At 35.3% G+C, this 24,519-nt stretch overlaps 3 protein-coding genes across 4 annotated transcripts; all 3 read right to left on the bottom strand.

The window, feature by feature from the left end:
* LOC111020395 (obscurin-like protein) lies at positions 1-7,090 on the bottom strand. Of its 2 annotated transcripts, XM_022297057.2 has the most exons (7): positions 6,693-7,088; positions 4,587-6,259; positions 4,324-4,474; positions 4,073-4,220; positions 3,727-3,972; positions 2,758-3,037; positions 1-607 (listed from the first exon to the last, which is right to left on the bottom strand). In XM_022297057.2, exons 2-6 carry the CDS (start codon positions 6,244-6,246, stop codon positions 2,759-2,761), a joined length of 2,484 nt encoding a protein of 827 aa, XP_022152749.2. In that variant the 5' UTR covers positions 6,247-6,259; positions 6,693-7,088; the 3' UTR covers positions 1-607; position 2,758. The 2 variants fall into 2 exon arrangements, with proteins under 2 accessions (XP_022152749.2, XP_022152750.2); XM_022297058.2 differs by lacking the exon at positions 4,324-4,474 and having other exon boundaries at positions 4,073-4,164; positions 6,693-7,090.
* Positions 7,091-8,495: 1,405 nt separating this feature from the next.
* On the bottom strand, positions 8,496-14,765 carry CCS (copper chaperone for SOD1). Its single transcript, XM_022297112.2, is given in 7 exon segments — positions 8,496-8,848; positions 8,850-9,014; positions 9,680-9,903; positions 13,374-13,508; positions 13,978-14,050; positions 14,332-14,358; positions 14,450-14,765. Coding segments are annotated over 7 exon segments (969 nt in total). The 5' UTR covers positions 14,696-14,765; the 3' UTR covers positions 8,496-8,749.
* Positions 14,766-16,089: 1,324 nt separating this feature from the next.
* On the bottom strand, positions 16,090-23,413 carry LOC111020416 (uncharacterized). Its single transcript, XM_022297089.2, is given in 5 exon segments — positions 16,090-16,654; positions 16,657-16,892; positions 17,740-17,855; positions 18,221-18,812; positions 23,215-23,413. Coding segments are annotated over 4 exon segments (720 nt in total). The 5' UTR covers positions 18,329-18,812; positions 23,215-23,413; the 3' UTR covers positions 16,090-16,394.
* Between the last annotated feature and the right edge of the window lie 1,106 nt (positions 23,414-24,519).

Below are 24,519 nucleotides of genomic sequence, written 5' to 3'. Positions count from 1 at the left end.
TTGATTTTAAAAAAAGTATAATATAATGATGAAGGATATTTCCAATACAAATTAACATAAACATAAAGAAAAAAGAAAATCATAACATTATATTACATATAGTACATGCTCTTATTCTTCTACCAGTGGTAAAAAAGAGAGGTTGGTGATACTGTTCACAAACTTTCCATTCTACTTCAGAGAGATTTTTGAATATATGAGGCAACAAAAGATTAGTTGCTACTCCCTCGACACGAGAAAGTTTATGCATCCGTTCTCATATTTGTGGCTGCTTCGAATACCTAAAAGAAGAGTCTGCTATATCAGACTAATTATGTTCGAGTTGAGTTGTATATCTTATCATCTGTTGGCCATCCTTTTATGGCGCCGAGTTTCTTTAACCATTCTCTTTGTAAGGTAACCAAAATAATTGGCACAACTCTACTGAAAGGCAAAGAGTAGGGATGTACATCAAAATTTCTTTCCTTTTCACTTTGCAGTCCAACCAAAATGGAGAGCAATCCTCGGATAAACTTGGGACGGGAGGCTCGTGACTACAAGAGAACTGCTGTTGGCATTATATTGTGAACATGTTGTTCTCGGGGCATGCAAGTTCGGGTAACAAGACCTAGGTAAAACACATAGTAAGTTTGGAATTAGATACAATGCATGAATTTGCAACATCAAAACACAAATGGTGTATTTCTAGTTCGTGATTCTATCCACTATGAATATAAAGAAGTAGAGCAGCAAGCACCAATATCAAGTGATATTTCTATTGGAGTTTGATAATTTATGTCAGCATGGAAGTTGAGCATAACTGCACAAGAAGTTTTTCTTCACAAGCTCATACCGTGCATCGTAATGGAATATGGAGTTAAGACCGTATTAGATTCCAAGAACTATAATTGTGAAGTTGTTTGATGTACAGTATCAAAAATCACTTGGGAGTTATGAGTAGCACCTTATGATTCAAGCTTACTAAGAGTTCCAGTTCAAATAAAAGCTTCCAATTCATACTTCAAGTTTCTTTTTAAAAAACAAAAAAAACTTGTTTAGTGAGATGAAAAGTAAATTGGAGAAATGATAGTGAACAGAGGTACTTTGAGGGGATAAATTATCTAAAAGTGAAGACCATTAAAATATGAATACACGAGAAAATCAAAGTCAACACTAGCTAAATCATATGATGATTAGATTAAACAAAACTTCATAAGCAGTTGAACTTTTATTTTTTACTTTAACGATAAGAGACGATAGGATCAAACAAAAGCCAGGAATAGAATGGGGAAACAACCTAGGAGAAGAGAAAAAAGAAAATCGCACCTTGAACCTCTAAAAAAACAACCTGAATCGAGGTAAATCAATAAAAGAGACTAACTACAAACATCTTGTGAAGAGCACTCCAACAAGAGGCCATAAACCGTACAATATCACAATAATCTGTGTTTCTATCTACATTACAAAATTCTCTTATCATCTTTTAACTCAAGGACAAAGTTGAACAACCTACAAAACACTTAAACAGATCATGTTCAAGTAAAGTCATAGAAAATCTCTAAACAGCAACCAAGAGGGCAGAGCCCAATGAAGCTTCTTTATTTTTATTTTTTTGGATAACCCGAGAGCCGGAGTTTTGATCCCCTATAGCCAGGACTACCCATGCCCACCCCAAGGCTTAGACCCGAGAAACATCAAGAGTTTTTGGTATTAAGTTCACCCGAAGGTATGAACAGGTTTGAACTTGAGACCTCTAAGCCAGTATGACCAAGAGATCCCAAGTCAATAAAGCTTCATTATTGTAATCTACCTTGAGTATTTAAATGTAGCTATAAAGCAGCTATAGGCAAGAGACAAAAAGAAGAATTTAATTATCTTAAGGACCAACTTACCTTTAAACTAGCTTACTATGGGAAAGAATCAACCAGGACCTTGGGGCTCTAGTTATAATCTTGAAGTGGGTACATTTGGAAGGGAAGACGCTTGAATTGTCCAAGGACCAAATGACCTTGTCATTGTCCAGAAGTCCAATAACACCCATCTTTTGTCTAAGGCAAACCCAATTATCCATTTCTCTGTCCAGCAAGTTCCCTCTGAACCCCAAATCGCAGTTATCATGTTCTGAATTCTAACAGTCACTCAGTGGACAGTCTTTTTTGTTGGAGGTAACATAAATATCCCGAAAGGAAAGCTTTAAAGTGGAGAAATGAAGCCAGCAATCCTCCCAGAATATGATCGTTCACATATTTTCAAGCTTAAATCCAAAGAAGCAGCTGAACAACTCACTATATTTAGCAATGTTAGTTGGGCCAAGGGCAGCCATCCCTGTTTCTTTTAGGAGCCTTTGTCAGCCAACCCTTGCCTTGCCTTGCCTTCGAGACCATATTTTCTTCTGATGATCTTCCTCCACATATCTTATTCCTCAGGATTTAATCTCTAATGGTGTAATAAACAAAATACATAACCCACGTAAATAAACAAAATATATAAACCCCAGCCATAAATTGTTGGTTCCTCAAACACAAATATGTACAACTCTATGAGCACTCCCTTTGGCTTAGGGACTCCTCATCCCTAAGGCCCTTACACTGTTCTTTTGACTCTTTTTGGGTTTTCTAATGAACTTCCAAGTTTCTTTTCAATATATATATGTATGTATGTGTGTACATCATAATAGGTAAACACAAACGTAAACTAATGTTGCACCAAATGCCGAACATTAAACTCCACATTATTATGGAAGTGAAAAAATTGTAACAAAAAATTCAACATTCATACCTCAAAGTCGTGCATAGGATCGAATACGGTTCAATGGGTCAACAATCCATGCAAGCTTCAAAAGCTGTTTACTTTGCTTCTCATTGGAGCGTGCATCTGCACTCTTAGACTGGGAACAAAGATAAGATAATGATTGTAGCCATGAGACTAACAATGGTTTACGCGTGACATCATCAGCTTCTGAAACCAGGGAGTATAACTGATCGAGAACCATGTTTTGGCCCTCTGTTGGTAACTCAATGATCAGTTGTGCTAAATTCTTCATCAAGCTTGGTAGGACCTAAAACATGCCAAATGTAAAATCCCAACTAAGCAAAATCAGATAGAAATTCAGCAGATGAAGCATGGTCAATTTCTGTCCTTAACCAAGATTCACCGTAGACATGTAATATAATACAATAGAGTCATGGTTGTTCAAAACAGTGCCAGATCCTACAATCTAGAATTACTCTACTCACTAGGCTAGGTTATCCTCATGAATAACTACTAATCCAAGCACATTAATATATCAATTCGGCTCCTAACAAATAATTTGATAGGAATGACCCTTAGGGTAATTAGGGATATTACTAGGATATTGAGGACACCTTAGTAATTATATAGGAAAGTTGTTAGAGAGAGTTGTTATAAGTGGAGTGAGGGTGTAAGAATGGAGGTATTCAATTATTTAGTGTGATCTAGACTTGGGTGATATCTCAAGAGGGGAGGGCCCAAGTACCTCTAATATTTCGGGTTATATTGTAGTTCTTCTATATTTTATATTTCAATACATCGTTAGTTGTTCGGGTCCTATCATAATTCTAACTCATCCAACATTTTAGTGATTAATATCTTGCCTACAAAATTAATTTCATGCAAGTAATATTCAAATTACAAGAGAAGTTATAGATTGTTCAGAAGAGATCAAATAAAAATGAATGCATATCTAGAAATCGAAGGACCTCTTAAGTATACAAAGTAGTATGTTACCTGTATATCAACAAGGGAGATGAGCCGTAGAAGCATATCTAAAATTTTCTTGGAAGGCTCCAAGTCTCCTTGCCATGTCTTCCACAAATCAGCATCACTCATGAAGTTTTCACTGCAAAGCTTAGTAGCTTTTTCAATAAGACTGTTGATACAATAAAAAATGGCAGGACTTCCTGCAGGAAGATATCGCACCAAAGCTGCAACTCCTGAAGCCATACCCTCAAATGGTGTAATGCCAGGATATCCCTAAAATCATAGAAGTTGAAAACTCAGTATCCAATTCGAGTTATCAAGTTAAAGTTTGATCAAATAAATAAAGAAAAAGGCCTTTAGTTGAGGGTGATACTGATAAAGATCTCTCAAGGTAGTAGAAAACAAGCTCCTCCTTTAATATCACCCTCTTTTCATCTTCATCATCATCCTTCCCTGATATGAAAGCTATAAACACCGAGTGTGAGGCTTGGGCTACTTTTCCATTTGGGTGTCCCATGTATCTAATTCCATTAGTAATAGGGAAGCAAATAGTTCACCAGATTAAGGGAAAAAAAAAAGAAACAAAGTAGAATTTTCAAGAACATGTTCCTTGGAACAGGATACAAGAACATTGTAGGCACTACCACCTTTCTAAACACTTGGGTAGGAACACGCTCAATGCAAGTTGGAATGACTCGTAAATAAAACAACATACGTGCAGTTTGCACCTCATCCTCTGTCCATATGTATTTTATTTTCCGCCCAGTAGAGTTATCTAGAATCGAATGAATTTCAATTTTTCAAATTCTTGTAAAGCATAACAGTATTAGCATAAAAACAAAGTAATTTAATCTTAGTTACGAAGCCAAACAATTTGAAATAAATACCTGGCCCATTCGTTTGATCTTGGTAAGTGGGCATTGATTCAATGAAAGAGACACATGCAGATTCATTCTCCTGAATGCTTGCAACAACCCCTCGTATAGCATCCATATATTCTGGCAAGCGAATACGCCGAAAGTATTCCATACAAGAGAAGGAATCGAGAATTCTTACTGATATATCAAACTGAGTTTCCAGTGTATATTTGGGATCTAATTTTTCTTTTGTGACTGCTAATGCAAAAACTACAACCATGAGGAAGGCAGACTCTGCAATTTTCTCTATATTCTCGAGTAACTCATCCTCTCTGCCACAAAGCACCAAACCAACTTGTCGATGCCTTGAGTACACATCCTGACAGTAATCCCATACAAGATTTTCTACAAAAGTTTTGTTCTCTTCGTCAATTGAAGCATACTGGCTACAAAGAACACCAGCAACGGCCCCTGATTCCTTAAAAGGAATACTATCGAGATGCTCTTTCACTAGAGTAAGCCCCAACGCAGTAGATTCGCCAAAAGAGACTTCCAGAATCTTGGCATACAAACGCCGCAAAGGAAATATTTCAGTCAACAAAGCATAAACAACGCAAATGAGCAGGGGTGAGCGAGATGACAGTGGGCCACAACGTGCTAGTGCCAATGAAATACACAACAGAAGCAGGCTCCTTTGGTCATTACCTGTAATTAAAAACCCTTCCGTAAAAGAAATAAAATTTCTTGCTATAGATTCTAAGCAATCTTGAGCCAAAATCCTTATTCTAGATATTGTTTCTCTTTCTGAACTACTCAACAAGGCTTTGTAAGTATTGAAGGCCCTCAATATTCCAGCTGCAGCCATGACAACAGCAAATGAAGCATAGCTTTCCTTTGAAGACTCTAAAGTAGCTCGACTAAAAACATCTAATTTCTCAAAAGAATGAAGACTAATCAGACCAGAGGTCACCCATTCATTCAAGTGCAGAATCATTAGCCCACTAGAAACAGAACCAGAAGGACCGCCTACCTTGCCCCAAATTCCTAACAAAGAATCTAACAGCCTAACAATATGAGCATTCACTGATGAAGATAAAGCATACCCAATCCCTGCCAGAACTTCAGGAATGATTCCTTCCACTGATCCAATTAACAGGTACTCTTGTTCAAAGAGGCTGCAAAGCAACTCCAAACAGAATAATTTGGAGTTCTCCGAAGCTGAAAACAGGAACGAAAAAGCACCCAAAACTAAAATCCCTTCCGATAAGAAGGAAGGGCTCTTCCTCAATTCAATTCTGGAAGAGAAAATCTGCGAGAGCACCTCAACAGATGAATCAATAAGAATTAAAGAAGGCCGAAGAGATTTTCTGACCCAGATATAAAGAATCCTCAGAAAGAGAGGATACGATTCATCAGGAAGAGAAAAATTCGGAGAAGAAAGTATGGAAATGACAATCTTAGCTTGAGGGTCAGCAACATATAGTGACGATTGTGAGTTAACGAGAGTTTTCAGAGATTGAATGTGGCGATCATCAAACGATTGATTCTCCAAAGAGCTTCTAAGCGCAGCCCATGCTTGGATAATTTCTCGAGCAGATGGGGAAGTGCTTTTGGAGTTAAGAGAACTGCTTGTACCACTGACGCTCCTCAACCATTCTTCGAGGAAAACAGAATTCGCCTTCTTCGCCATTTATCATTTGCAGCTGCAAAAATGTAAAACACAGCATATGAAAGAAAGCCTAGGAATTAGAAAGAACCAAATAAATGAGATGGAATTAAAAGGGAAGAAGACAGAGTATGCTTTGCTGATTATGCCATCTGCGTCTTATCATTTCTTCCAGCAGCAATATTGAGGAAGACATTGAAATACAAACTTTTTTTTTTTCTTGAGTTCAAAAGTTAAACATGATTGAAGTATTGGGTCATAGGGCAAAATCAAAATGCCCTCTTTTTTGAAGTAAAATAAAATAAAATTTAAATTTCCTAAACTTTCGAATTTTTTTAACAATGGATTAGCATTCAATAAGCAATTTCAACAGCTTTGATTCCGCACAACAACAAGCATCATCTCAGAAAATCAAAATCAGAGGCAAAAAGATTGAAGAATTCAAAGTGGTTTCCCCCAGGGAGCCATACCTGGAAACTAAATGCAGATTCTGCTTGGTTTGATGAAGTCGTTCTTGCCAGCACCCGTTTCGTCAATGAACAAAGAAATATCAAAACTAACTCTGGAGGCCATGGCTAATGGGTTGAGGAGGTTGCGAAATTATGCGAGTTGCTCAATCCAACTCGAACTCGAAACTGATTCTGCTGCTTCACGAAGAAATTGATGTTACAGAAATTTGCTAGAACTCTCATGGAATTCAATCATAAAATCAACAAACGATGGGTAGACGACCTTCGGATTTTGAAGAATGTGAGGATTGGGGCTTTTACATTAATGAATTTCAGCTTTATTTCAAAATAGTGGATTGGTTAGTCAGGAGTAATTGACATCTCCGAGACGCTCCTTGAAGTATTTCTCATATAATGGGTTCTTTTTCGCGAATTTTACTCTTAACAATTCCTATATTCGAAGTAAAATGTTGTGAAATTAGACCATAAATTAAAAATGTCTCGAAAAGCCCTATTACTAGATAATCCACATCCATGTAATGAAAGTGTGGACCCTGCAACAATCCCACACCGTCCTAAATAATCAAATGGAAATATTAATTCCAACAAAATTTATAATATTTATATTAATAAATTAATTAATAATATTTGTTTTTTTTAAATTGAGATTCAATTTTCAAATCTACTATTCAACACATATATAAAAATTGAAATATTTCATTAAATCCCTCTCAAATTTCTGTTTTCAAATCACTCACCAAGCAGTCAAGCACACCCTTAATTTTTTAAAAAAAATTTAGTAGTTTTTTATTTTTTTCCTTTTTAGTTCAAAGAGAGAGTGGAACTCTAGCATGATAATAGCATACGTGTTTATTTTCTCATACATGAATGGGGATGGAAAACATTTTATCCCTATCACCTAAATTGGGACGAGAAATAATTCCTTGATCCCATCCCCGTCCTTGCCCCATTCCCCGCCCCACTCTCTTTTTTTAATATTATAAATATTACAAAAAAAACTCCATTTTTTCCCCTTCAAATGTAACTAGATGAGAATTTATTATTAAGAATTAAATTTTGTTTAAAAATTATTCATCATTTTTGGCATCAAAGATTTAATTATAAATTCTTTAAAAAAAATCATTTAATTGAAAAGTTGTTTTAAAAAAAAATAATAAGTTGAAAATTATTACCCAAGGAACCTTCTCCCTCTCCCTCGACCCTATGAACCACTGAGCTATATTGGTAGACGAGACTATATTTATAGAAAATTGATTCTTCAAATTGTTGTTTGGATTTGGGCAATTATTTGACATAATTCCTAATATATTGTTATATAATTTATTGGTAAGTTCAGCGACAATTTTCAAATCTAATTTTCAGAACCTATAATTTATAACACTCATATAAGTAATAAGTTCACAACTTAAATGAATGAAATCAAAAGTTTAAAAGTTAAATTAACTCACACACCAAATACAAGACTAAAAATTCAACTTTAACCTTAAAATAATTTCAAAATTTTACATTGAAACAAAATAGAAACCTTGGAATATATAAGGGTTCAAAATAAAATTACTACCAAGATTAAATTAAAAAATTACCGATTAACAACCTGTATATAAAATTCAACGAACAAAACGGTCAAAATTAAACCATATAAAACTTGTACAAATTCGATAATAAAATCCTCCAACCAAGCAAACATCCCATCGTAACATGACCGAAAAACGAAAGTACATGAATAATCTTATTCAACTAAAAGAACTCTTTAATCTAGCCATAAATCTTCAAAAAAAAAAAAAAAAAGAAAGTACATATAAATTTAGCTATACACTAGTATTAATTTCACTGCTCATTCAAGTTTAAAGTTCGATTGGACTCGAGATTAAATTTTTCGTATAAATCATTAGAAAAAAACTTCTTATACTTCAAAAGCAGGCCAGAACAGGAAACCAACACAAAATATTACATGATGTGATGTGCCCTTCGCAGTTGGGAATTAACTTCTCCGTTCAAGGCAGAAAGAAAATGAGAAGTATTTCATTTTGCAAAGTGGGCAAAGTTTGAGAAATCCATCAGACTTTGCTGGTGACAAAATCTCTGTTACTTGATTCCCAAATGGTCGTCCCATCACAGGTGCATAGCTTCTTGTAGTTCTCACCGACACCCGCACCTTCGAGCTACTACTGCTGCTGCAATGCCTGGAACCGACTTGTCTTCAGTCTCATACACGGCTATCGATCGCCCGATAAGATCAGAAACTCGCAGCTTCTGTTTGACCCCAGAGAAAAGGGCTTCGCCATTTTCATCGGCATCTAATGTTCCCAGGTCACCCAATGGCTGTAAATACGTCATCACATAATATCATTCTAGATTACATAAAATACATTAAAAAAAAAAAAAACAGAGGTTAAATTAGCAATTTAGTCCTATAGGTTAGGCTTAGTTTCACTTTGATCCTTTTACTTCCTAAAAGTTCCAATTTGGTCTACATGTTTCCGTAATTTTCTTTCTAATCTGCCTCCCCTAAATGGTCCAAATTTGAAAGGTAAAATTTTGTCCTCCCTAAGAAAAGTATGGCTCTGCTCCTTGATACAAGTCATAATCAAACTAAATATGCAACACATTGTCTATTCATTTAGCTCTACATCTTTTTACTTAGCTGACTCCATTACAATTTAGGGTTAGATTAAAAATAGGAGGGTAAAACGGTAGATCTGTAAATGGGTAAAAATGGTTTAAGGACAATTTGTGAGGTCCAACAAACTATAGGACGAAATTGAAACTTTTGACAGAGATCGAAACTAAACCCAACCCATGGAACCAGATTGATAATTTAACCTAAATCATAAAATACTTATGAACAGACATATCACCATTGCAATGAATCATCCAAACACTAACCATAAAACTAAAGCAGAAGCATGGTCTCAAGAAAGAGCATAATGAAATTTATGGAAGAATAATAAAAGGAATGTCATTAAAATCATAAGTTGAAAGGTAACCTCATTACTAGAGCCAGAATCTGCAGAATCAAACACTTTCCCTGTGCTAGCAGCACCTCTTGTCAGATCACCAAATTCATTGATCGACCAACCATGTTTTCCAGGTGAGAGTCCACTAAAGTTGGCTTCAACCCTAGCCAGTTCCATGTTTACCTGAGCCAATCGAACCACGCCAAATATTTCTGGACCTTTAAATTCAGCAACAGCAGCTGAAACTAAGAAGTCTGAAAACATAGGGGAGAGATTTATCAGATGAATTAACTTTCTAACGCCTTTCCTTCCAACAGGTCAATCAAAGAAAGTTAGACTGGCACATAGTTTATAGATGTAACAACTTTTTATGCATTGGTATTGAGACTTTACATGTAAGAACTGAATCCCCCTGGTAAAACACCTTATTTACAAACGTCAAGTACATCATATAATCTAAAAACTTAATCTTATCTCGAAATTGCGAGAAGGGATTTGAACCCCTCACACTTTAGTTCCTAAACTATAGGCCCCACCCCATCTCTATAAGATTTGTTCCTTACACTGTTATGTTACATCAAGACACTACAAAGAGGAAGGGGAGATTTGGGATCCAAATTCAATCAAGGGATGACTTAAAAACGCTTTCAGCTAGTCATTAGCAAAAGGACAGGATAATTAAAGACCTGTTTGCAATTAAAGTGCTAAAGAGCTATGTCCCATCCAAACCGCACCAGTTTCCCCAAAACATACATATTTTGTTCGCATTAACTATTGTTACCAAATCGTTGAAGAGCCGATAGGAGTCAGGAAGGAGAATGGTTGAAAAAGGGATTTAGCATCCCATGTAACAATTGCCAAACTGTTACATTATGCAACTGTTTGCAATTAAACAGTTACATTTTTTATAGGAATTGTGCTATCCATAGGATTGCTATTGGGATAGATTAGGGATATTATTAGGGTATCAAGGTATATTAGTAATTGGGGTGGAGGTTGGTTATAAATACAATAAGTGGGTAAGTTTGGAGGTAGGCAATTAGTAGTATGGTTTAGGCTGGAGTAAGAATCCTCAAGAGAGTCCAAGTACCTCAAATTACTTGGGTGATATTGTAGTTATTCTATCTTTTATATTTCAATATATTGTTAGTGTTCAGGTTCTACCAATTTGGTCATATTCTCACATTACCCAAACCAAGACCTAAAGGTTTCTTCTAACAAATAACTTCCATTTCATCATATGATTATCTTGGTCAGTAATAATGCCTTGCCAAAGGAAACTCCTAGAAGCCTTTTTAGTTCTCCTAGCAAGGCCCAACAGGCTTATAAATATGGATAAGAAATGGAACTTTTATGTCTCCAAAGAATAAAAATGCCTATGGAGTCGAAGGTTTCAGATTTATTAATTCAGCCACCAGCGTGCACAAAACTAAATTATAGCAAGGTCCTAACAGATAGATTGAAAAGGTGTTGACCTATACAATTTTCAATAACCCTGACTCTTTTTCGTGGCTAAGAGCTAGAATATTGATGAGGTTATTATTCCCAATGAAGCTATAGAGCATTACAGGGCCAGTAAATGAGAAGATGTCATTTTCTACATCAATTTTGAAAAGGCCTTCAACAACGTTGACTAAAACTTCTTTACTAGATTCTTTTTTTTTTTTTTTTTTTTTGAGTTTGACAACATGAGGGCGTAGAGATTTGAATCTCCGACCAAAAGGTCGAGAACATGTCTTAACTAATTGAGCTACATTTAGGTTGGCTTCTTTTCTAGAATAGTTGAGACATGATGAAAGGTGAATCCAATGTTTTAAAAGGCTTTTGAGGCTTACACCTTGAGGCCCGCCTCGAGGCAAGGCTCTAACTTTTAGCCTCAAGTCTTACGCCTTCTTTGGACTATAAGAGGCTTATGCCTCGCATAGAAGAGGCTTACGCCTCTTTGAAAACGCACTGAGGCTTAAAGTATACGCCTCGTGTAATGATTACAAGAATACTATTAATTTTTCCAATTCCTAAAAAATATCAAGGTTTTTTTTGTATGGAATCCTAAGCAGGAGTTGTAACAATTCAATCTATTACTACTTTTACTACCTAGACTTTAAAAATATTGAAAGACAACAATTTATAGAATAAGTAAGTTCTATTGGTGATAATAGTAGTGATGTTATGATGTTTTTTTAGAATTTTTTTTGAGTGACAAGTAACAAGTGGATATTTTGATAATTTTATATAACTATTATGTTTGGTAATACTTGACCACACAAATTTAGGATTTGTTTAATTCTTTTAATTAAAATTGAGGCTTACGCCTCATACCGTCTTGAGGCTTACGCCTCGCCTTTTCAAGAGAAAAAGCCTCGAGGCCGCCTTTAGCCTTTTAAAACATTGGGTGAATCTCAATCCCAAGGTGTTTAATGAGTTCCATGAGAGAGGTATTATTGGGTCTTCCATGAACAAGACCTATATCTTCCTTATCGCAAGAAGTCCTATACTAGGAGTATAAAGGAATTTCAACTATGAGTCTTATCCCTAGCCTTTATAAGACAACAGCTAAAGTCATAGTGGATAGGTTAAGGAACATTTTTGGGTACTATATCAGAGAGTCGAGGTGCTTTTCTATTGGGTAGACAAAACATCGATGAAATCTTGATTTCAAATGAGAGCATAGAGGATTATAGGGCTAGGAAATTGGAGGGCATCATCTTCAGAATTGATTTTAAAAATACATATAATCGCATATACTATGGAACGTTAAAATCTGGAAAAGTAAGATAAGATTTTTCTCTGGGTTGATTACACATGGCAGGATTAACAACATTGAATATTCTCACATGTCCTCCTTAGTAGTTCTTGGTCCACGATGGTATGTATAATAAGAAATCCCTACCTTTGGAGTTTGGAGTTGTCCTTCGCTTAGAAGGTTTGGTGAAAGTTTGCATAGATTTTTTCTGTGCATCTAGTCCCAGCTCGAGATTACATAATATGATAGCGGAAGTTCTACTGAACCCTCCTTTTCAAAACAGAAGGACGCTCACGGATATTAAAAAAAAATAAAAATAAGGACGCTCTTTTGGTAAATGGGTCCTTTTTGTTATCATTTTTATTATGGCTAGAAAGGAACAAGAAGACTTTTATGTGATAAGGGATCACAGGAAGAGATTTGGGGTCTGGCTCACTCTTAAAACATCTCTTTCAACCATTTCGACTGAGTTATATTTTGATTTTTCCTTATTATTGAATCATAACAAGAGTCAGTGTGTAATTTTCATCTTATTTTTTGATGGCTCCTTCGTCTTCAGCTTGTGTGTGGTACAGCCCCTGTTTTGTGCTTTTATTTCATCTAATGAAAGTATGATTTCTATTAAGAAAAAATTGATCAATTCTCATTAAAGAAAAGGTTTATCAATCAAAAAGTGTACTAGGACCATTCGCACAAGAAAGCAATTAGTACCTCACAGCATACGTACACAGTGAAACATTTCACCCATCCACATCAGTGCTTAGAATAAGAAGCTGAAGCCATTTTTTGAACATATTTGTAATAAAGATCAATTAAATAAAAGGAGGGAATATCAACCAATCAATTCCAATGATTCCCGGAAGCAACATACACTTGTGAAAATATTCAGGAATCCAAAAAATTCAAGAAGCTTTTATCATCAAAAAACATCTAACTATCACATTGAGAGGAGGGGGTAAGCGTAAGCTTAGTTAGACGTACCCCCAGGGACCCCTTGCCCAATTAACCGGGCTTTTCGACCTGTCTGCTCCAAAGCTTCGGTCATTGTCTTCACAGGTGTTGTGCCCAGTATCCTAACCACTTGATTGCTCAAGTCCACATCAACATTCTTTACACCTGAAACAACATAAAAGAAATGCACCTAATGTGTAGAAGTGCTCCAAAAGGTTTTTTTTTAGTACAAAAATAAAATTACTCCAAAATTATTAGAAAGTGTTTGATGAGAAATCATTTTGAGACTCAGTTCTACGAAGTGTTTATCAACTGCTTCTAATTCAACTACTCGGATCAAAAGCACTGTACAAGTGCATTAGTAGTCCAAAACACTTCTTATTTCTTCCAAACAAAAAAAATTTGGATGGAAAGTGCTTTTGGGCATAACAAATGTGCTTTAGTAGTCCAAAACACTTCTGATTACTTAAAAATATAAAAATTTTGAATGAAATGTGCTTTTGGCCATAACAAAAGTTCTTCAACCTTGTCAAAATCTTAATAAGAAGTAAGAAACCAACCAAAAGTTGGAACAACTAACAACGGAAACTTGAACATTAAATTAAATAACAAAATCTTCCTCTGAGACACTTACCATCAACACCCTGTAACTTGTCCTTGACAGCATTAACGCAGCCCTCACATTTCATATCCACCATATACTCTGTCTGTCACCCCAACAAAACCAGATGGTTAAAGTTTATTGTTCTAAACGACAAACTAAGCAGCTTACTTTAGTAAATTCCCAACGTAGACCCGGATTCTCATATTAAAATAATATCTAAAACACCCCTTAAGCATTTTAACCAGTAGAGTTCCTTTCAGAAAATGAAAGATACAAGATAATACATACACCCACAAAAGGAATATAAAAAAAACATAAACTGTGGAGACAACACAGAGAAAAAATTGTTAAAGAATCAGGAGAAATTTGAAGAACTAGACTCACCAGAAGTTCAGGCAATCCAACGTTGTTCTGCATCAATCAACAACCAATTGAGGGGCATTAGAAATGAGACATGATTGATAACAGAAATTGGAGATGGGTTTAAGAAATGAAAGGGAACCTGAGAGAAAGAGGTTGGTTCCGAAGTGGGTGCCGCCATGGGAACAGCAGAAGGTGAATGGGCAAAGGTTGTGATAAATCCGAAGGAATTTCTAGCTGGAAATGGAGAGAGGGAAATGGGTTTGAAGGATTGAGGAAAAGGAAAAAGGGGAGAAGAAGAAGAAGAAGGTCCGGAGAAGGCGAAAGCTGCAGATGCTGCTATGGCGAAGCTAGTTGTTGATGCCGTGGACCTGAGAAATGCGGCCATTAAGAGCGAATTTCTTTGTTACTGATTCCTCCCTTTCCACTTTTGTCAACAAAATCAAATTTAGGCTTAAAAAAATAAAAAGAAAGAGAGGAAAATGAGATTTTTTTTAATTTTTTGAGAATTCAATACAGGGATGCTTGAGATTTTTTTATAGCTTAGATCTAGAGAAAGTAAAATTTGATTTTTTTTTCCCCTCGTGCTTTGATATTTATATCAATTTGGTTTTTTAGTTTTTTAAGTTGAATTGTTATCCACCTTCAAGGCTTAGGTTGGGTCGGGTCGAATTAGGTAGATTTTGGAACCAACCCAAATTTTCGGGTTGGCCATATATAGGAATCGTCAATCCAATATCTTCAAGTTGGGTCTGGTTTGATTGTCGGATTGTGTTTTATTTTTAATTTTTAATTATCACGGTGGCGACGAAGAATTAAGATTAAAACTAAATGGATGGCTGAGGTTAACCCCAATCTTTTCTATTTGAAAGAAGGTGATAAACAGGAATGGTAGCAATGGCTCAGCGTAATAAGCAAAAACCGACGCACTGTAGTTTTACTTTTTTGCCGTGATGATGACATATTTTTTTTTACTCGAAAAAAAACCTCTTCCTATTCTATTAATCAATCAAGCTTATGAAGCACGATTCATAAGACCTCGATCCATTTCGCTTATGTGAAAATTCGCCGAATACGGAGAGCAACTAAAAGAGGGTACCTTAGACACATATTTGAGACAAATCGAGATTCGCCAAGATAAAAATGGAAAAAGATAATATGAAAACCTTAAATGAAATCCTATGATTGAAACTAAATGAAGGGTTGAAATAGAAGATATTATTATTATATATAATTAAAAAAAGTACAAAAATTTAGTTGAGTTAGGTTGGTCCGATTTTTTAAAGGTTGAACTCGAGACTCAACCCAACACAATCTGATGTTTTATCTACCCATGAACACCCTTAATTTCTATCATACCATTAATCCTAATTTAAAATGCATTGAAAATAAAATATAGGTTCGACTTTAATTATTCTCTTTTAAATTTAACAATAAATAAATTATACTATTTATTTTAATTTTAATAAATAATAGGGATTAAAATTATTAAGAAAACACGATTGTTTGCACTAAGTTAATATGATAGTTGTAATTTAATGAAACCTTTTATCTTTCCAATCAAGACAGATCAAATAATCTCTCTTTTTTTCTGCCTTAACCGTTCAACTATACCAAAATTTTCAGAAATTTCCCCCCTTCAAAGATAAGATTCCAAACCAATTTTTTTTTTTATAGAAAACAGTATGAAATTAAAAAATAAAGAAAAATATTATTTTGCTATTAATTTTAAGTTAAGCAAAACACAATAACAATAGCAGAAACATTTTGTATGCTTAGATATCTTGTCAAAAGTTAACCAGTGGCTTTCTGCCAAACTTAATTATCAGAAATATGAAACAACAAACAAAACCGTGTTCTGTATACTACATTCTCAACAAAGGGTTTTTCACAATTCATTCCACATGGAACTGAAACTTTTACATTGGTAAGCATCCATTACGAACCATGGCAGACAAAATGATCCAGCGATTAGTCCCGTTATTTTCGTCACAGCACGAGATTAAGCCGAATACTTGCTGCAAGATTCTCAGAAGCTGGTGACTGCACAATCAATAGAAAGAAAATCAAAGTAAAAATGTAGTTCCTCAGCCAAAACCAGGGGGCACATCTGGGTCCTCATCACTACCAGCATCTTTACACATTCGGTTGTGGTCCTTGTTTGAAGAAAAGCCTGGTGGCAGATCAACAACATCTGCATCACACACATTATTCTGATGGTGTCCCTCTACATTTCGACTATTATAATCATGCCTTCCTTCATGACGTTCTGGAAATCGCGTCTCCTCTACGTGTTGCTTCTCATTGTTTGCATGATTACCAGCAAAGGAGAAACCTGGAGGTCTACAGGATCAGGCTCAGAAAGTTCAAATGCACTGGTGGAGGCCTTCATAAAACCATTGTTAACAGCTTCCTTACAAACTGATCTCGTGTGGTCGGTGGATGCTCCAGCGTCTTCGTTCATTTTTGGGTTTGCTAACTTATTGTAGACGGATTGTACGGTTTCTGTAATTTCATTTTTCATGCCATCGGCTGATCTGATTATCTCCCATAAGTTATCAGAAACCTTGCTCATTATTTCATCCCTAAAGACAATGCAAATACATTATTACATTCTTCTTATCTATCTCTCAATATGAACTTTTAACTTTCTTCCAGAATGAAATTTCAGTATAGACAATAGGAAAAAGAGAAACAAAACAACTACACTAGTAAATATACAAGATAATTTAGCTGTTTCATGACCATTTTTTCTATGGTTTTCTCTTTTGAAACTTAAGCTCATAAACACTACTTCCACCTATGTGTTTCTATGTTTTGTGGCCTACTTTTTACAAATATTTTCAAAGTCTATACCAAATTTTAAAAACTACAAAAATTAGTTTGAATTCAAATGTATTTCTAAGAAAGGTGAAAATACATCAAAGACATTGTAAGAAAACCATCATAATTTTAAAAAATAAAATGGTTATAAAACAGAGCCTTGACTACTTTCCAACCTTCCTTCACAAGTTGTCTGCCAATGTTTATCTAACCACTTCAAGACCAGACCAAACCAGAGTCATCAGACTACTAACTGGGACCTAAATTTTTATAAAAACAAATTTAAACAAAGGGGTCCAAGAAATCTGGTCTTAAAATAGATAAATCGAGTAAAGAGCAATGATGGGTTTTACAGAATTTGACAATGGAACTTTTTAATGTGAAATACTTGGTCTAGATGAGAATAAACGTTTGCATCCGATATCGAGAAAGGGTCAATCCATACTATCCTATCCAAATTTAGCTGTGACAGCACAAAAGAAGCAGTCATCATCTCATCTGCACGACCTTACTTTAGCTAGAAGAATCAATAAAATACTGTATGATGTCTATATAACTAATATCTAAGAAGAAAATTAAGAACATGAGGCGACAAAAAATTGGTCTTACCCAACCTCGTCATATATTGCATCAGAAAGCTGTCGGGGTTTCACATTTTCAGTTCCTGCACGATTAAGAGCTGCTGACTGCTTCACTATAGCAATAATGTTACTGCGCAATTCTTCCTGCAGTTAAAGGACTTTTTTATATGAGAATCCAAAATCCAACGTTTTTAGAACTTCAATCAATACTAACCACTAAGTGGATTTCCCTATTTTATCTCCCTTGAGACCCCAAACAAATATGCTCTGTTTGGAATTAGAAAGAAAGAGAATTAATAGCTCAAATATTGATAACTTCCTTTTTCTGCACAACTCCATTCTCGCCCATATGGATTCGGTACAATTAATCATATTTATTAGAATAGAATTAAAAGAATTAACAAAACAACTGTTAAGCAGTAACTGAATGAATAGAGAAAAAACTATACAACAAAAACCTAGGAAATAGAGGAAATCAGGCTAGAAAGGAAATAGGAAAATGGACATACATTGTCTTTCAGCTTGCGGATGATCTTGAGACGGAGATTATCGAAGTCACCATCATCCTTGAGCTTTTCGATAACATCTTCTCCACTGATATTGGGCCTGACCTCCATTTACTATGACCAATGTTTTTGTTAGGATCCCAAATAAGAACTCTCTCAAATTCTTGGCTAAAATACTATTCCAAAAGATCCCTTCCTTTCTCCCCCACCCGTCCTATTTCTAACAAACTCATCTCTATCTAACTACTCTAATAACTCTAATAGGATGCTCACATTACCCTGCCCTTCAAAGACATCTTGTCCTCAAGATGTGCGTACAAAAAACGAATTTAACCGTCTTTTTTTTTATTTAACACCTAAAAAATTGAAAACCTAGCATATCTCAAACCCTAGATTTTGACTACTGCGGACGGTGTGTGCGGCAGACGGCGGATTGTGCGAAGAAAGGTGGTGTTGGCCGACGGCAGATGGTGGTGGCCGGCGGCAGGCGGCGGCGACGCACAGGCGGCGGACGATGATATTTTGTTGTCGGCGGCGTGCGGTGGGCGGCGGCCGACGGGCGCATCAACGGGACGATGGTAGTCTGTTGGAGGTTCTGCTGAAAAAGTGAAGGGACAGCTAGGGTTACTTAAAGCCCATATTTTATTTTTCTCTTTGAGAAGTTATCAGCCAATTTATCTCATTTCAATCCATTTCGTGCGATAATATCTTAAATGATATATTTTGAAAACTTATTTTTACAAATATCGAATGTTTACAAATTTTAAAGTCTTTGAATTTCTTGATTTAGAACTCTTTCCAAATGTCAAATAACATTTATATTTATTATAATTAATCTTTTATTAATATTCCAAATTTGATTCTGTAAATATTAAATTAATGTGCGACCTAAATCAATCATTCTCATAATCTCATACTACTTAATATATTCTACTTCTACTGAAGAATGAAATTTATTACAAAATATTCAATTATGGTCCTAATCTCAAAATTTACTCCTTAATATATTCTACTAAATAATGAAATTTATTACAAAACATTTTTTCATTTCATTACAATTTTTTTTGGCTACATTTCAATAATATAGTCATTATAACATACATTTATTTATTTATATGTGTATATATATATATACACACACGGAGATATAAACTATAGCTATATATATGGAGATATAAACTATATCCAGCTACCTTTTCATTTAATTAGAAATATAAACTAACTTTTTCATTTATATGGAAATATAAACCAAAGAAACATACATTTAATAATTGTGATATAAACTGTAGCGATTATAACATACACTTATATGAAGATATAACATATATCTGACTATAAAGTATATACGATTATATCCCCTACAATTAACAAACAAAACAAATAACCTACAAACCTTCTGGTCGGCGACTAGAAAATGGTCGGGATAAATGGGGGCTCGAATGGTCGACGGGCGGCCGGTGACAAAAAAGAAACCTCGGGATAAACGGATAGAAATAATGGGCAGATAGCTGGAAACAAAGGATAAGCTAGACGGACTGTCCGACGACGAAGAAGAATGGAGACGACGACCGGAGACGAAGGAACGCAGACGGCGGCCGAAAACGAAGGAATGGACAGAAACAGAACGACAGAGGAAGAAGTAAAGTCGGAAGAAGGATGTTTTCGAATTTTTTCAATTTTTACTTTTGGAAAGTCTAATTAAGCAAAATTTAAGTGATTTAAAATGTAACCTCACAAGTAACCAATTTTGGATTTTAAAAATTAATTAATATTGAGGTGAGATACAAAATGATATATTAGTAAATTGGGTGATGGGTACCATCTTAATTAGGGTTATTTCATTACAAAAGTGTAAATCTTATTCAATCATTTTATGTAATTATAGTCTCTAAATAGTCTATCAATGTACTAATCTGATCCCTTCCCCTTATCTACTTTCCGCCCATTTACCTTAGCCCCTTTGACTCCAAAGATATTAGGGTAAGAAATCCTGGCAGATTTCCCCTTCTCCTTTGCCGTTTTGAGACGTAGGCACCGCCGTTGTTGTTCCTGCAACTCCGACCACTCCCTCTAGCCACTCCAACAATCGCTGGCGAAGTCTTCCATCCATCCCGTTTTTCTTTTCTCTTTCATTTTCGCCATTCTTTTCCACTTTTCCCGAGCTTCACGGGTATTCAATCCCCTTCCCCTTTGGTTTTTCGTTTCTTGCCACATAACCACTCATGGTCAACCTCTTCCGACATCCAACCTTCGTTGCAAGTTGTATCTCTCATGTTTCCCTGTGTCCAATCTTCGAATTTCATCGTTGATCTCTTTCAAATCGCATACGAGCCTTCCTTCCCGATATTTGTTCTCTCTTCTTTTTTCGTCTCTTCTTCATCAAAAAACTCCTGTGCAAATAAGATTCAGCAATCCTCGGACTCGTGCTCGTCCTTCTTGGATATTCGATTTCTTCTTCATACTTTTTTCTGCAATTTCGTTGTCGTTGCATTCTTTCTCTCCTCCTTAGTTTCTTCATATTCTGTTGAAGGTAGTTGTTCTCCTCCATTCTCGAGGAATCCCTACATGAAGACATTTCTTCTCGTCGGTTAATTTTCCATCGAACTTCAGTCCACATTCTTGGGTACGATCGTCGCCTTCAAGAAACTCGTCGCCCCTGCTTTCGATATTCTAGCTTGATTGTTTTTCGTATATTTCACACCTCTTCTTCTATTCTTTGTAGTCCAGCTTCTATTTTCTGTTATTTGTTTCATAAAATCACTTTCTCCGACCAAACATCTCTGAATGTTCAACATGAACTCCAACACATGATCATGATCCTTCCGCATGAACTCCAACACACGATCACGATCTATGACCAGGATGAACTTGCTCTGATACCAATTTGTTAGGATCACAAATACAAGAACCTAACTAGAACACTATATTGCAATTCCAAAGAGTAAATACAATATCGATAGTCTTTCGAGAGGACTATCTCTCTCCCAAGATCTCTCCCAAGAACTCTCTCAAGTCCTTCGCTAAAATACTATTCCCAAATATACCTTCCTTTCTCCCCTACTGGTCCAATTTATAACAAACTCATCTCTATCTAATTACTCTAATACCCCTAACTATAATACTAGGATCCTCAGTGTCTTCCTTTCCAGCTTCAAAGTAGTTTCATTCTGTTATCATTAACGTTTACTATACAAAAATATCATAATACAAATAGATTAAACTAGAGGAGAAATTTCATGTCCCCTTGTACTTGGCTTAATGAATCAATTTTAACCTTAACAAGCTTGGTATTTTAATAAAAATAGATTTAAAATCTCACATCAGAGCTCTGAAAAAGTAGGAGAGATAGAAGCATTAAAGCAGGCTTTTTTAAACTGAAAGAACTAAGATTAGACGTGGTGCAGAAGCTAAGAGTAAGAGGGCACTAAGACGAATTTTGAGATGTGACTCGTCCAATAATAGCTAAAAAATCAGGAGGCAGCACGACAATTGCAGACATACAAATTGAGGAAAGTGTAAAGTATTGAGCTTTGCAGTGAAACACATATATCACCCACGTATTTTGTTGCTTTTTATTTATTTATTCCTTTCAAGAACATGCATCCTTCAGTTGCTTGGCTAGTTAGCATTAACCAATGAAACTTGTACTTACTATAACGGTTCACTAATTGTTGTTATTATTTTTAAATGTAAGACAATGGGTTCTTATCAGCCTCCAAGGGACAGTCTAGTTGGCAAAAGCTTGAAGTCTCTTGATCATATTGATTTATAGGTCTCAAATTCGGACTTTTTAGTGAGCTCAATACCAAAAATCCTAGATGTTTTCTTGGTCCAGGCCTTGGGGTGGGCGTGGGTGCCCCTAGGTACAGGGGAGTACAACTTCGACTCCCAATTATAAAAAAAAAAAAAGACTATGGGTTCTTATCAAAAGAAAGGTAAGACTATGGTAGCTCAAATATTGGGAAAATTGCTCCAAATGGTTGGCGTCCTACCTATAGATAGAGTTAAAAATTTTAATAGATATGGATCCCAGAAAAACTTGTGTTGAGGTTATGACTACGGAAGAACCGAGAAAAATTTTGGTTGGTGAATTTGTTGGTTATTTGGATAATTGCTTTATGTATGGATGTCATAACTTTGCCTTGCACGTCAAAGGAACAGAGGGTGGAATTTTTTTTTTTTTATCAAGCCTATCAACGGATACTAATGCGGAAAGCATACGTAAGGATTACAATTTGGAAGTACTGAAAGAAGGGATCATGTCTGTCATTGACAGTGGTGAAATTGTAGTCATATATGCTGGTTACTGCAAACGAATGAAGCGCATAATAGCTTCAAGTGAAGGATTTGGTCGATGGTAACTAAATGTTCAGTTTTAATAACTTCTGCTCATTATAACCAGGAAAGATTCTCATTCTCCAAATCAAGATGGATAAACTAACAGAGGACAACTCATTATATGGTTCTAAGCTGCATTCTACTTGCACTACTGAAGCCACTGCAAACCTGATAGAGAGAGAAACTAAAGAAAAGCAGCATAAGGATTTGAATGGTGGTTTAAGTTCAATTCAATTGATCCAATGCTTTGTTTGTTAACACAGAAAGGTTGGTATTGCAAAAATTCTATTTCAAATGCTCCTTACGCATTCTAATTAAAAATATACAATCAAATATAAGGCATGTTCATCAATCAAAATGAAGCTTGTTTACTATCTTCTAGCTTTCAGATTTTCCCCTTTCAGAAACTAATTGAAGCATCATCAAGGTGAAATTTGGAGTTTACGGACTGCACTGGAACTATTCAAAGCAATGCATCGATGAGAGTTGAATTATTCACCACAAGCGCACATTATTAAGCAACTTAAAACAGGATCTAATTCAACGCTGAGCATTTGGGTGAACGAGAAAAAAGCAGAATTCTGTCATTACATTATGAGATTCAGCAGAAGAAAAGAAAACGATTACCAAAACAAATTCAAATAACCAGAAGCATGTACCTGTCGAACCAAGAATCAAATCATTGTCATCCTGTAAAACCCAATAATCAAGGCATTACAAACCTGCCAAACCAGAGAAGAAAAACCAATGATCTGAATTTCTCTACTTGCTAGACCGAGAATCTAGCGAGAGAAAAAGAGGGTGAAAAACCCTTAGCAAGTGAAAGGGGAAACAAATTCATGAAAATCCAGACCTATAACGAAATTATCCTTTTTTTTTTTATCAAACTAGTGAATTGTTTTTTTTTTTTCTGAAAACTAAAATGAATTAGTGAATTGCTATTTCATAGGTTTATTTCTGAAAACTTTGTGAAATTTTTAAAACAACATTTACATGTTTCAGTGTTTTTGCTGCGAAATTGCAAACATCAAATTACACTTAATAACAGTTTTCATAATTCAAATTCAAATATAATATAAATTACGATGAATTTATAATTTATAATTTATATTATATTTTAATTATTTTAATTTGTTAAAGTCTGATATTTAATTATTTGATTCCGACAATAATAATTAATAAAAAAAAAAGTAAAGTGAGTTAAGAAAGAAGGTAGCATACTCTATTCATAAATTTCTACCCTCGTGTAGTCCTTTCTTTGTATTATATCGTTCAACAGGATTTAATAATGTTAATTAATAATTTTTTTTTAAATAATGTTGCTTTAGAAAAAAACGGAAATATTGCAACTTCTCAAACTTATTCCAGAAATAATGCTGGAATAAGTTTGGGGGCTTGGTCGCGACCAAGCCATATAGTCATATAGTCGTCTCTAATTTTTTTTTTAAGTCATATACGGTCGTCAAGAGACGACCATGTTAGCACGTGGGATGGTCGTCTTTTGAAGAGACAACCAAGTTACCGCGAAGGATGGTGGTCTCTGACCATCCCTTAAAAAAACCCTACCCACTCTTTCTTTTACCCCACTTTTGCCCCTCTTTTTGTTTTACAGCCGCCATCCGCCACCCCCAACCCCCCCTGCTGCCCCTCCCCCTCCCCCACCACTGTCGCCTGTCCGTCTGCTTTGCCGCCGTCGCTACCGTTGTCCACCGTCGCTGTCGTTTCCCACCATCCTCCGTACGGCGTCAATAAGTAGTTTTTTTTTAATATAACCGACATAATCATTATTTTGTTTTGTGTTGTTTTTTTAGATTCTTGGGACCACTTCGAGGTATTTTGATTTTGTCTTCTAGCTTTTTTATTAATATTATATTTTATTATTTATTAATTTAATATTGGTTAATGTAAACTAATTTATTAGATTTTATGTGAATTAATTGTTAATTTAGGTAATTATATTACCC

Source organism: Momordica charantia (genome assembly GCF_013281855.1).
Source record: "Momordica charantia cultivar OHB3-1 chromosome 10 unlocalized genomic scaffold, Mcharantia_2.0 BLBB01000010.1, whole genome shotgun sequence".
Classification (NCBI taxonomy): domain Eukaryota; kingdom Viridiplantae; phylum Streptophyta; class Magnoliopsida; order Cucurbitales; family Cucurbitaceae; genus Momordica; species Momordica charantia.
The sequence above is the reverse complement of the archived record's forward strand: the minus strand, read 5'-3'. Positions and strand labels throughout refer to the sequence as shown.

Bases quoted from the DNA above. Each gene is read 5' to 3' on its own strand.
- LOC111020395 (XM_022297057.2), bottom strand. From the start codon at position 6,246: ATGGCGAAGAAGGCGAATTCTGTTTTCCTCGAAGAATGGTTGAGGAGC. The intron at 4,475-4,586 runs GTATTTATTTCA...ATTCGATTCTAG, and splicing joins AGATCAAACGAATGGGCCAG to ATAACTCTACTGGGCGGAAA. The intron at 4,221-4,323 runs GTATCCTGTTCC...TAATGGAATTAG, and splicing joins GTAGTGCCTACAATGTTCTT to ATACATGGGACACCCAAATG.